General features: G+C 42.6%; 1 protein-coding gene across 1 annotated transcript; it reads right to left on the bottom strand.

The window, feature by feature from the left end:
• Positions 1 to 96: 96 nt before the first annotated feature.
• Positions 97 to 3,335, bottom strand: SHFL (shiftless antiviral inhibitor of ribosomal frameshifting). Its single transcript, XM_051971477.1, has 8 exons — positions 3,188 to 3,335; positions 2,546 to 2,678; positions 2,246 to 2,295; positions 1,720 to 1,755; positions 1,468 to 1,623; positions 1,280 to 1,383; positions 779 to 930; positions 97 to 613 (listed from the first exon to the last, which is right to left on the bottom strand). Exons 1-8 carry the CDS (start codon positions 3,215 to 3,217, stop codon positions 408 to 410), a joined length of 867 nt encoding a protein of 288 aa, XP_051827437.1. The 5' UTR covers positions 3,218 to 3,335; the 3' UTR covers positions 97 to 407.
• Between the last annotated feature and the right edge of the window lie 8,739 nt (positions 3,336 to 12,074).

Here is a 12,074-nt window from a genome sequence, read left to right as displayed (position 1 = left end):
GGGGTCTGGAAAGCCCAGGGCATAATACAGATCATACCCCCTCATGTCTATAGCGCTCCCCCTAACCCTTGGCCCTGCAGAAATGAGATACTGCCATTTAGAAATAGGCACGTCTCTTTATTACTTTGAACATGACATATAAAATGCTAGCATCATAACATATGTCTGTGTATATGGCCCGTGGGTAGGGGGTCTCCCACATTAGCGGGCCCTCACCTGCCTTCCACATATGTGCACTCCTATCACAGGGAGAGGCCTGAGTAACTTGAGGCTTTCCCCTGAGTGACCTCAGACTTTCTGCAGACCACAGCTGAGGACCCACTCCCAACTTCTCTTGGTCCCATAGGTCAACACTGGTCCTCCAGGTCTGTAGGGGATTGCAGGGTAGGAAGGGTGACTGAAGGTTCTTAGTTATCGTCCCCTCCTTCTTCTTCCTCTTTGAGGTCCTCCAGGATCAAGTTGTCCAGGTCCTCAATGAGGCTGCCCTGGCTAAGGCAGGTGGCCACAGTGGAGCCAGTGCTCTCGTGGACGGCACTTGGGAACAAGACAGTAGGCATATTGTTTTGTTGCCGGGTCTTAGGGTGCACACAGCAGGCTCCTGGGGTGTAGGGTCCTGGGGGGCAGAAATCAGGCTTGAGCTTTCTTTTTGAGGTCTTGAGGCCTCTTTGTGCTTAGCTGGAGACTGGCCCCAGGAGGGCAGGCAAAAGTGGGGTGAGTGGGACCTAGAGGGACCAGGGAGAAGTGGGGAAGAAAGGGACAGAGAGACTCGGGGCCTGACCTTGTCTGTTGTAGCAGTTCTCAGCAGAGCATCGGTGTGTGTTTTTGGTGACTCTCTCAGTCTGGGATCGGCGTGGGGGGAGGATTCGACTTGGGAGGACAGGGCTGCCACAGTGGAAGCATGGGGATGGAGTTCCCATCTGGGCAAAACCCCTGTGGAGAGAGACAGAACAGGGGACAGGCAGTGGGCCAAAGAGGAAGTGTGAGTCAGAGATCAAGGGTTATTCCGACTGAGAAAGTAGGAATGAGAAAAAGAGGCTGGGGGTTGGGACGGGACCTTTAAAGTGGGAAGGACCCTTGGAGATCGTCTACAGCTTCTACAACTAGACTTCTTTTTTTTAAGAGAGGGAAACTGAAGCCCAAAGTGGGGAAATGTCTTATCTAAGTTAAGAGGTGGGATTCTAATCCCAATTTTCTGGATCCACATTTAGTGATCTTTCTATGGCACTGACCTTTATGTGGTCTGGAGACAAGGGTCAGGGGACGGGATCTGAGAACTCACGTGAAGGTATGACCACACTGTAAACAATGGAACTCAGCTTTCCCCCACATCTTGTCTTTGGGCACTGGGTCATATTTCACCTTGCACTTCCGGCATCGGGACACCTGAAAAAGTCAGGTGAGCAGCATTAGGGTTGCTCCCAGGGATCCCACGGGGCCCAGCCTTAGTCCTGGCCCTGACCCCTTTACCTTTTTGCGCTCAGGTACCCGGCGCCACCACATGTGATCACACATTCTGCAGGCAAACTGACAGTCCTCCTTGCCAATTTGGCCTTTCTGGGCATCATCCAACATGCGCAGATTTTTCTCTGTCAGGGGTAATAAGCTCATGGTGGTAGCCACCTCCTGAAGGGGAAGATGGGGATAGGATCAGGGCACCTCAACCTCCAGCAGGGATTCAGTAAATCTTCCTCCCGCCCCTTACCACCATTCCCCTCGCACCTGAATATCTCTGTCCTTCAAGGCATTCTGTCCATCCTGGGCAGGGAGTGGGAAGATAGAGACAGGAGTCTGGGCTGGGGTCTCTGCATTGATCTTTTAGGTATCCAGGTGCCCCATACCCTCACTCCTGGAGCTTTTCATTTGGCAAAGAAGCAAACTTTGAAGCAAGAACCAAGGATTGGCCAGGGAAGAGGTTTGAGTTTCCAATTCAGACCCTTCCTCAAGATCCCCAGAGCACCCCACCAATCCCTCCTGTGACACCATCTCCTGAGCCAGCCTGGATCCCACATTGTGGGGTGGAAAGGAGAAGAGTGCATATAGGATTGGGCAAAAGAGATTGTGGGGATACAGGGGAGAGAAGAAACTGAGGAGCTGGGAGAGATGCTCCCAAAGTTATGGTTCTGCCCTTAATCCAGGACTTCTCTGAGCCAAGGAATCCCAGTCAAGTATCCCTGGGTTTGCTTATTAGGGTTGGGGATAGTTGGATTTCCTTGCAATTATGGGACAAATGGGGGAAGGAAATTACCTGGACAGCTGGGTCTGCTTGGCTCCCATCTTCATTTTCTAATCTGAGCTCTTTAGAGAACAAATTTGGAGAGCATAGGGTCTGACATAGGGAACTAAGGACCTTTAAAGAATCCCCCATCCCGCAGTGACGCACATTCTGGACACTGGACTCCCTGGGATACTCCTTCCATGATCTTCCTGAGGATCTAGATCCCTGTGCAGTACCTCTAGGGACCGATAGTACTCAACAGGCCTCTTGTCAAAACCCCCCAGGGCTTCCTCTAAGTCTCTCCCCCCTCCCTCACGTTTCCCTACTGACCATCCATTTGTTTAACCAGCCAGGAAGAGACCAAGTCGTGATTGTGGTTGTATCTCTCCATTAAGACATTTGCCTTTGCCACAGATATGCTGCCATGAAACTGCTCCCTAAGGCGCCTGACAGACTTCTCCAGCTGTTAGGAGGTTGAGGTAAGGGAGGGAGACACAGGGACATCATTAGTGCTTTTGCTGAAACCCTGGAGAAACCTGAAGGCTAGCATCGGATGGTATCTGAGCTAAGTAGTAAAATCTATTCCTTCTTGGTATCAGTCGCCTAATCTATGAAATGGGCACAGAGGCCAGGGACTTGTCAGCGTCTGAGGGGGTGAGGAAAAGGCAAAAATTCTGGAGAGGGCCCACACCGCAGGGCAGGCGAGCAGTTCTCAGCCAGGGCGCCCTAGAACAGCAGGACTGGCTCTCAAACACGGCCCATTACTGACCCAGCTCGCCACTTCCCCAGGCTCCCGGAAAGCGACGTAGGGGGAGTTAAGGGGTGGGGTCCTTGGGGGGTGGGGTCCCCTCCCGTCCCTGGGCAATCTTGTTCTCCATTGGTTTCTTCTGCCAGTCCGGCCGAGCCTAGAACTGGGGGAGGCAAAGTCGGACTCCGCGTAGCGTATCCTGGCTCTGGCCCCCGTCCTCTCACCTTCACGCCGAAGGACCCGGCATTGGCCATCTTCTTTCCCTGGCCGCGGCAGCTGCCGCGGGTCTCACCTCTCAGGTCCCGGTTAAAGAGGGCACTGTGCTTTTTCAGCACTTTCCACGCTTCGGTCTCTGCCCAGAACAAACAGCACCCCCTCACCCCACTTTTCCGCCCACTTTCAGTTTCTCAGAAATGGGCGGGGCCTCAAAGGAAAGGGGTGGTCAGAGCCTGAGGCTAGACTTGGAGTCTTTCTAACTCCGCCAAGCTCCGAAATTCGAGGGGAAATTAAACCTTAGTGGGACAGACGGGGTCCCTCAGATGAGGGTGGCGTGGGGAACAGGGGAACTGCCCCCGAACAGAATGGTCTGAACTTCATCTCGGGCCAGAGGAATAGCCCCTCGCCAAAACGATCAGGAAAGTCTCCCGGAATCTCTACTTGTTCAACCTGTACCTGAGTGAAAAAACTCTTTTAAAAGGTCATCGAGTCTGGATGGTTCCAATTATTGAGGAGGTTTTTATTATTATTTTTTTTACCCCAAGGTGCCTCTTACTAACATTTACCCATTGTTCTCGAGTTCTGCTCCGTGGGGCTAAGCAGGACGTTTTCCATATGTATGATTCTTTCAGATATTGGAAGAAAACTATCCTCACGAACTATCCCTAAATCTTCTCTTTAGAATAAACATCTCCATTGCCATTAACCGATGTTCACAGCATGGAACGATTCCACTGTCCTCCTCCCTCTTCTCACTTCTCACTCCTTCCCACCGGCTACAATTTTGATCATCCTTCTGCTCAGTTTTCCAAACGCTTCTCTAAAAAGAATTCAATTTACTGCTATCATCAGGTACCCTCCCCAAATCTTCCCTTCTTTAGAATAAACATCTCCATTTCCATTGACCAATGCACATAGCATGGAGGGACTCTCCTCCCTTTTCTGGTTTCTCACCCCTACCTCCCACCCACTACAACTTTGATCATCCTCCTCTTCAGTTTTTCAACTGCTTCTCTAAAAAGAATTCAATTTACTACCACAAGCATTTACTTAAACATCTGCTATATACGAGGCATGAGCTGGAGATAGCAAAGACAAGATAAAAACAGACAAGAGAGCAAAGATAAGAAAACAGACCCTGTCTTTTAAAGAGGTTACAATCTATTCAGAGGCAATAACATGTACAGAAAAAATGAAATATAAAATATATGTATAGAATTCTCTCTGGGTTACTTAACTTTCCCAACTCCTAACTCTGAAGAAGGTAGCTTTATACTTTCTTCAGTGCTCTAGGGGTAATCCTCAGTGAAAGTATTTTTCTAGTACCTTCACCAGTATACTTTCCACCAATTATTAGCCCCACTTATTAGCCTTGAGAAAGGCAATTCACTGTGCAAATATAGCAGGATAGTTGTAAAACAAACAAGCAATGATCTAAACTAGGACTAGGAGCACATTCTCCCCTTGGTCACATGAGGTATATGAGTTGAAACTTAAAACATTAAGGTAGGGAAATACACAGAGAGAATACATATAACAAAGGAATTAAGTAGCTCCTGATCATTAGGAGTCATTTTCTCCCTTTGTTGAATCCTCAGGAAGTTCTTCATAAATATAGGTCTTCACTGAAGGGATTTTTGAGGATAGATTGAGTAAAGTGGGATAGAGAGATGGAAGGGAGAGGGCTGGCAAATAGCTTCGAGGAAATGGAGTATGGTGATCCAGAGAGGGAGCTTCTATCTCAGTTGTGTCACTTAGAATCATAAGGATTCTGAGCTAATTAAAAGAGGAAGTAGATGTTCATGCTCTTCATAGTCCAAAGTTACTGTTGCCTTGATTACAATCCCAGAGCAAGAAGTAAACAGTGGGGGAGGGAGTCTGCTTATAGTAGCAAGGCAGATAACTAGGTTTCTGTCTTGCATGAAGATTAATCAGGGTTCAGAAGATACCTGGGTCATGGATAAGTTTGTAGGGAAAAAAAAAAAGCATGGTTGAGGTATTTACCATCTAGTCCTTAGCCATGCCATTTCTGCCTCAGGACTCTTTTCTTTCTCTATCTAGTCAACCATTCTTTCTAACAGAGAATAAAAAAAAAGAGAAAAAAACATTTTAGCAAAATGAAACCATATTTGGATCTAAAGAAATATTTTCTACCTGCAAAGAAGGAGTGTCTCATCTAGTATTACATAGTCTTTTTTATTGTTTTTAAACAATTCTTTCTATTTACCACACTGTACATTACCGCACTGTAAATTGCCCGTCGTTGTGTATATTGTTTTCCTATTGGGTTGTTTTTTTTTTTACTTTGTAAGTTATTATATTTTTCCTGTACTTCTTTGAATTTTTTTGTTTCTTATGGATACTAATATTCCATTGCATCCACATAGCACAATTTGTTTAGCTATTTCTCAGTTTGCCACTTTTAATAACTTATGAATTAACTCAAGAGTTGAAAGTTGGTGGAGTTTGAACACTAAATTTTTCATTTTTACTTTCATTCAGGAAACATTCTTACAGGTGACACTGTGACTCATTCATGCAAATCACATTGGTAACCTGACTGAAATGTAGTGAGAATGGGGGCTAGAGTTATTTGAGCAATTTCTGAGTTCTTCTAATTATTTGTATCCTGATACAGCAAGTGTTGGAAAGATGACTAAGGATAGAAATGGGCTGTGTGTGGACTAAGCATGCTCATTTGGTGGGGAGAAAATAATCAAGATTAGAATCTAGGAGTTTCTTGCACCTGTGCAATGGGATTGAATTGGAACAGCTCAAGCTTGGAACACCACCTGGTCACCTTTACAGACACTGGATTTCAGGTAGCTTTTCTAATTATGTCCTCTAGAAAGTACAGAAAGTACTGAGTATCCCTGTGGGTAAGCAAATGTGCTTTATGGGCCTTTACCTACTGCATACTTAGCAAGTTTCTTAGAACAACCTTTGAAGTGCTGGTGTATCAATAAAAGCTTTCTCATATCTTATCTTTTGGAAGCCCACATAGCGATACGTCATTTTATCATTAATGAGTAAAGGAGTAAAGTTTATCATTGTGTCCCACCCAATGAGGTACCACCATAAGCACTAACCTTTTTTTACATGAACTGGTTTTCCTCCTACAGGATACTGTCAGTATACTATTTGTTCTCTCTAGTTCACCATTCTCAGAAACTCTTCCAAATTTTTCATCTCTTTTCAAGTCCCTCCACTGCCTTCCCCTTCTACTTTCTAAACAAATATCCTTGTCCATTATTTATGTTGAAAATAGAAGCAATTTGTTACAAGGTTATTTTTCTTCTCCACTTCACCTATCAAAGCTCTAGCCTATGCTTTGATCTCTGAGGACAAAGTGGCCCTTCCCCTTGCCAAGCAAGCCTTCTAGCTATGCTTTCAATTCCATCTTCCCTGACTCTCTCTATTTACAATGTGGCAGTTACTGTTTATATTGTTTTCCCAGTTTATTTACTTCATTAGTCATAATGTCTTCCCCATACCTCTAATTTTTTCATTTCTTATAGCATACTAATATTCCATTATATCACATGCTACAATTTACTTAGCCATTCCCAATTTGCTACTTTTAATGATTTATGATCTAACCCAAGATCATTGGATCATTGAAGATATTTCTTCCTTTAGCCTACAACTATAACCAGGATGTCATCCTTTAAAAAATCTTTGTTTGACCCTTCTTTTCCCTTAAGTATTGCCTATATCTCTCCTTTCTTTCATTGATAAATCAGAACTAACAGACTATATCTATTGACTCCACTTTTTCATCTTCCACTCATTTCTGATCCCTTTGCAATCTAAATGCTCTTTCCAAGGTTAACAGTGATCTCTTCATTGTCAATTACAATGGCTTTTTCTCTGTAATCATTCTTCTTGATCTCCCTGACACTGTATATTCCAGGATTTTGAGACACTATTCTCTCCTGATTCCCCTTATATTTTTGATTATTCTTCTTCAGACTCTTTTGCAGTATTATTATTTATCCAAGGGTATTTCCCAGGGCTCTAACAAGTTCTCTTCTCTTCTGTACATACACTCTTTCTCTTGATGACTTCATCACTTCCCATGGAATCAAGTATTCTATTTATGCAGATGGCTCTCACAAATACATATTTAACTTTTGTCTTGCTCCAGAGCTTCATACATTATGAGCTATGCAAGCAGGCAGCTGATGTCATAGTCTCTCCACTTCAACTTGTCCAAAATGAATTGTTTTTGCCTCTATGTCTCTAAACTTCTTTCTCCAAACTCTTTTTTTTTTGTTGAGAGCCCCATCATTCACATTTATAACATCCTTGATTCTTCCCTTTCCCTCATGCTTCATATCTAAATCAGTGCTAGGTTTTGTCAAATCTACCTCCACAATATCTTTCAAGTTCATCTCCTGTTCTTCCTTGTAGAGGCCCAGAACTCTGGAAAGGTGTACTTAAATCAAGGACAGCAGGGTGCTTATAGTTAAGCATTTACTCAGTGTGATTGATGGGATAATGGTTCTCTAGCTAAACATATACTTAATGTGATGTAATGATGTAGTTACTCTTGGTGTGATGTAGTGATGGAATGGCTACAGTTGGCACATGCTCAGTTGCTATAGTGATATAATCCTACTGAGGTATTTAAGGGCTGAGAGAACTGGGATCTGAGAGTCTCAAACACAGACACAGAGAAAACTCCAGACTCCAGATTCCAGACTCCATCTTTGACCACCCTCATGGTGGCTCTCCTGCCTTCATCACTTCTCCACCTAAAGATCAAGGCCCATCCTGAAATCTTCGAGAAAGCTAGCCCGGATACTACATTTTGGTGTCCAAATGTGGGGCTCTAGAAATGCAGGGCCTTGCAAAGCAGGGCACCAATCAGCTTAATTGACAGATCAGCCAAGTTCAGTGGAGAAGTCCCCTGTGACCCAGAATAGGGTAAGTATTAAAACTAGGCAAGTGGAAAGATTTGGTAAGGGATAAAATAATCACTTTCATTTTTTCAACTAAAATGGGGCAAATACTAAGAAAAAGCCTCCTTCACCCCAAGGAAAGCATTTCTAAAAGTTATGTTATTACATTATATGGACAATATCTTAGGGTGTACACCTGAGGAGCAAATGTTAGAAGCATGTCTACAAAAGACCATAGAAACACTAAGGAACTACAAATTGCATATAGCTCCAGAAAAAAATTCAAAAGCACACTCCTTTTCAATATTTAGGATATGAAGAATACACTAAGGTGCTTATAGTACAAAAGCTTTCTTTAAGAACAGAGAAGCTAAACACCTTAAATGACTTTCAGAAATTGATGGGAGATATCCAATGGATGCGACCAGTGTAAGGCTTGACTACTTATCAATTACAACCATTATATGACATTTTAAGAGGAGACACTGCTTTAAATTCGCCATGCCAGTTTACAAAAGAAGCTCAAGAGGCTTTGAAGGAGATTGAACTGGCTTTATCCAATGAAGTTGAAAGAGTCACCCAAAAACTCTTGGAAATATCAGTTTTTGCTACACAAGAAGCGCTCACAGCAGAGTGGGTGAACCTCCCAGCACAACCAGAATAAAGCCTTACTCCTTACCCAGTGCTTGTGGCTAGAATTTTACTAAAGACCATTAAGCGAGTAGTACAATTATCTGGGATAAGACCTGACAAGATGTAGACCTTTTATACTAATGCACAAATGAATGTATGCTGCGAGACTATCCCAGAGTGGTAAATTTTATTGGCCACAGCTTCAAATTTTACACATGGGTCTCCATTAAAGATAACCAGACTATTACATAATTGGTGATGGATTTTTGAAGAAAAGGTTTCTAAGGTTCCTCTTAAAGGACCAACTATCTTTACAGATGCATTCAAACATGATATTTGTGCTGTATACTCTCGTGACTTAACTATAAAGAGAGTAGTCAGAACTCCTTTTTAGTCCACTCAGCAGAATGAATTATATGCAATCATTCTAGAGCTTACTTATTATTCAGGAGATGTCAATATAATATCTGATCTGGCCTATTCAGTAGGTGTGATACAAAGAATTGCCACAGCCCAAATAAAATTTGTAGCTTCTAATATATATCAGCTCTTTAAGGAACTTCAAGAGCAAGAGAGAAAGCATCCAGATAAGATTTATATCTTGCATGTCCACTCACATAGTGGACTTCTAGGTCCTATTTTTAAATGGAAATTCAAAGGCAGATAGCCTTCTAACTATGCTGGCCAATACTCCTTTATTTCAGATAGCCCAAGAATCTCATTTTAAATATCATCAGGCTGCTAGATGTTTACGTTTGCAATTTGGGATAACAAAAGAAGAAGCTAGGAGCATAGTAAAAGCCTGTACAGCTTGCCTTCCTTTCCACGCTCCTACGTTCCCTCCAGGGAAGAACCCTCGTGGTTTGAGACCCAATGAAATTTGGCAAAGGGATATGACCCATTAGAAAATTTTTGGTCATTTGTCTTTTATCCATGTTGTGGTAGACACTTTTTCAGGATTCACTTTTGCAATACTAGCAGCAAAAGAGACAGTCCGAGTGGTCACTGAATTCCTTATAAAAGCATTTGCAATTATGGGTATGCCACAAGCAATAAAGCAGATAATGGACCTGCATGTATTTATAAACATTTTGCACACTTTGGGGCACAATATAAGATTTTACACACCACTGGCATACACTTTAATCCTCAAGGACAGGCAATAATAGAGAGGAGAAACAGAGACATCAAGATGCTCCTCCAAAAACAAAAGAAAGTGGGAGCCATGGGTAACCCTAGAGAGCTTCTAAATCTAGCTCTCTATACCATTAATTTTAAAATTTTTGACAAAGATGCACTGGCTCCGGCAGACAGGTTTTATAACCCACCAGAAGGGCAGTGTCCAGTGAGAACAGCTCCACTATCTTTAAATAATTGCCAGGTAATGTGGAGGGACCCAGAAAGTGGTGAATGGAAGGGACCAGATAGGCTAACTGCTTGGGGGAGAGGGTTTGCTTGTATCTCTACAGGTGGAGAAGGAATCAGATGGGTGCCAACGAGCAATATTTGCCTTGTCCATCGGAGAGAGATGGAGCAGACCCTTAAAATGAAGAAGACCCAAGAAACATCGGGTGGTTCTGTCGCTGACTGTGCCCACAACCAAAGAGCCTGGCAGTTATGGCCACTGACTCATGGACATCAAAAATTGTTGATGAGACTGTTGCAGGATTTCCAAACCAGCAGGACTCATTGGATTCCCTGACATGTGAAGTAATGGACAATAGATTGGTTTTGGACTATCTCTTGGCTGCTAAAGGAAGTGTATGTGTGATTGTTATTTATATACCCTCCTTCTAGGACTTATGGACATGTATAATTGCTCATGTTGATTCATGTTGTTGGTTACATCACTACTAGTCTGTGTTATATTACTATGTGCTTGTGTAATACCTCCCATGCTGATGGATTTATGTATACCAGTTTCAAGTGAGACCCTTCAGCCTAGAGGAAACCTGCTAACAATATCTGGTTTGACCCTATTTCCTTTTTAGTGAAATTTTTTCCTCCCTTCCTGAGAAGTCAGGGATGGCATGACCACTTGTGTTTCTAAAACAAAAGAAAGTGGATCACAACTACCATTCTATTTCAGGCCCTTATTATCTTCATTCTGAACTATTTTAATAGCTTTCTAATTGGTCCCTTTGTTTTAATCTCTCCTCTCTCCAATTGGTTCTCTGCCTTGTTGTCATGTTACTCCTCAGCTCAAGTATCTTCAGCAGCTCCCTATTGCTTATAGGATAAAATATAAATTTGTTAATCTGGCATTTTTCTCCGTAATCTGGCTCTTATTTATGTTTCCAGTTTTACTTTGAAGTATAACTTACTATGGACTTTTTTCTAGTCACCTTTATGAACTATACATTCTAGTCAAACTAGACAGATGTGTTCCATCTTCATACCCACCTCTCAAAATCCTTGTCTTCCCTCAAGATACATTTCAGAAGTCGCCTCCTTTCTAAAGTCTTCTATGATCTCCCCTAGTTGTTAGAATTCCCCTCTTCCTCACTTTTCTTTGTACTATAATTATAGATATAATCTGATATCTCTAGTGGAGTGCAGGTTTCTTGAAGAAGGAACCCTTTACTTTTGTCTTAATATTCTTTTTTAGCACTTGCCACAATGTTCTGTACTTGAATGCTTGATGGATCCAGGATCTCATCCTTGTGAAATATTCTTTCTGATGATACAGAGAGCAGCCTGTCTGTACTTTCTCATTCTGTGAGATTTTTCACCCACTGCCTTCACAGGGAGTCAATCCAATGTACTGAGGGAGAGGGGGGGAGCTTCCTTCTCCTTCCTTGATGTTGTCTGTATGCCAATTATAATAGCCCAGGCTTGAGCCTGGAATGAAACAAAATACTCTTGGAACATTTAGCATGTAATGAAAGGAAGTTTACTTAGCAGGATGTAGAACTCACTCTGGGTCTTCTCCAACTCTTGCTTGCACTGGTGGGCTGGTGAGTCCCCAGAGAATTATTACATGACAGGGCTTGTCCAGGACAATTAGAGGGCCCTTATCATTTGCAAGTTCCTATCAGAGAGATTCTTTACACAGGAGTTTTGATACAAGATAGTCTAGTTTTGGAGGACCACTGAAGAAACATAAGCATTTTTGTTTTCTGATGTGTTGTCTTTACAAGTCAGAGCAGTACTTCTGAGATTTTTTTTTTTTAATCTCAGTGATTATTTACTGGTATTCATTGTGTTATTGTATTCCTTTGTCCAAGATTACTCAACTATCTAGTTACTTGTTGCAATCATAAAGGGCAGCAGGGATTTTGTATTACTAAATTACTAGTGCCTGTAACTGCCCATACTTTATCATGAATGCATTTTTTTTCTTTTTTCATTCAAGCAG

This window comes from Antechinus flavipes, chromosome 1, assembly GCF_016432865.1.
Source record: "Antechinus flavipes isolate AdamAnt ecotype Samford, QLD, Australia chromosome 1, AdamAnt_v2, whole genome shotgun sequence".
Lineage (NCBI taxonomy): Eukaryota > Metazoa > Chordata > Mammalia > Dasyuromorphia > Dasyuridae > Antechinus > Antechinus flavipes.
This window is presented reverse-complemented; position numbering and strand designations above follow the sequence as displayed.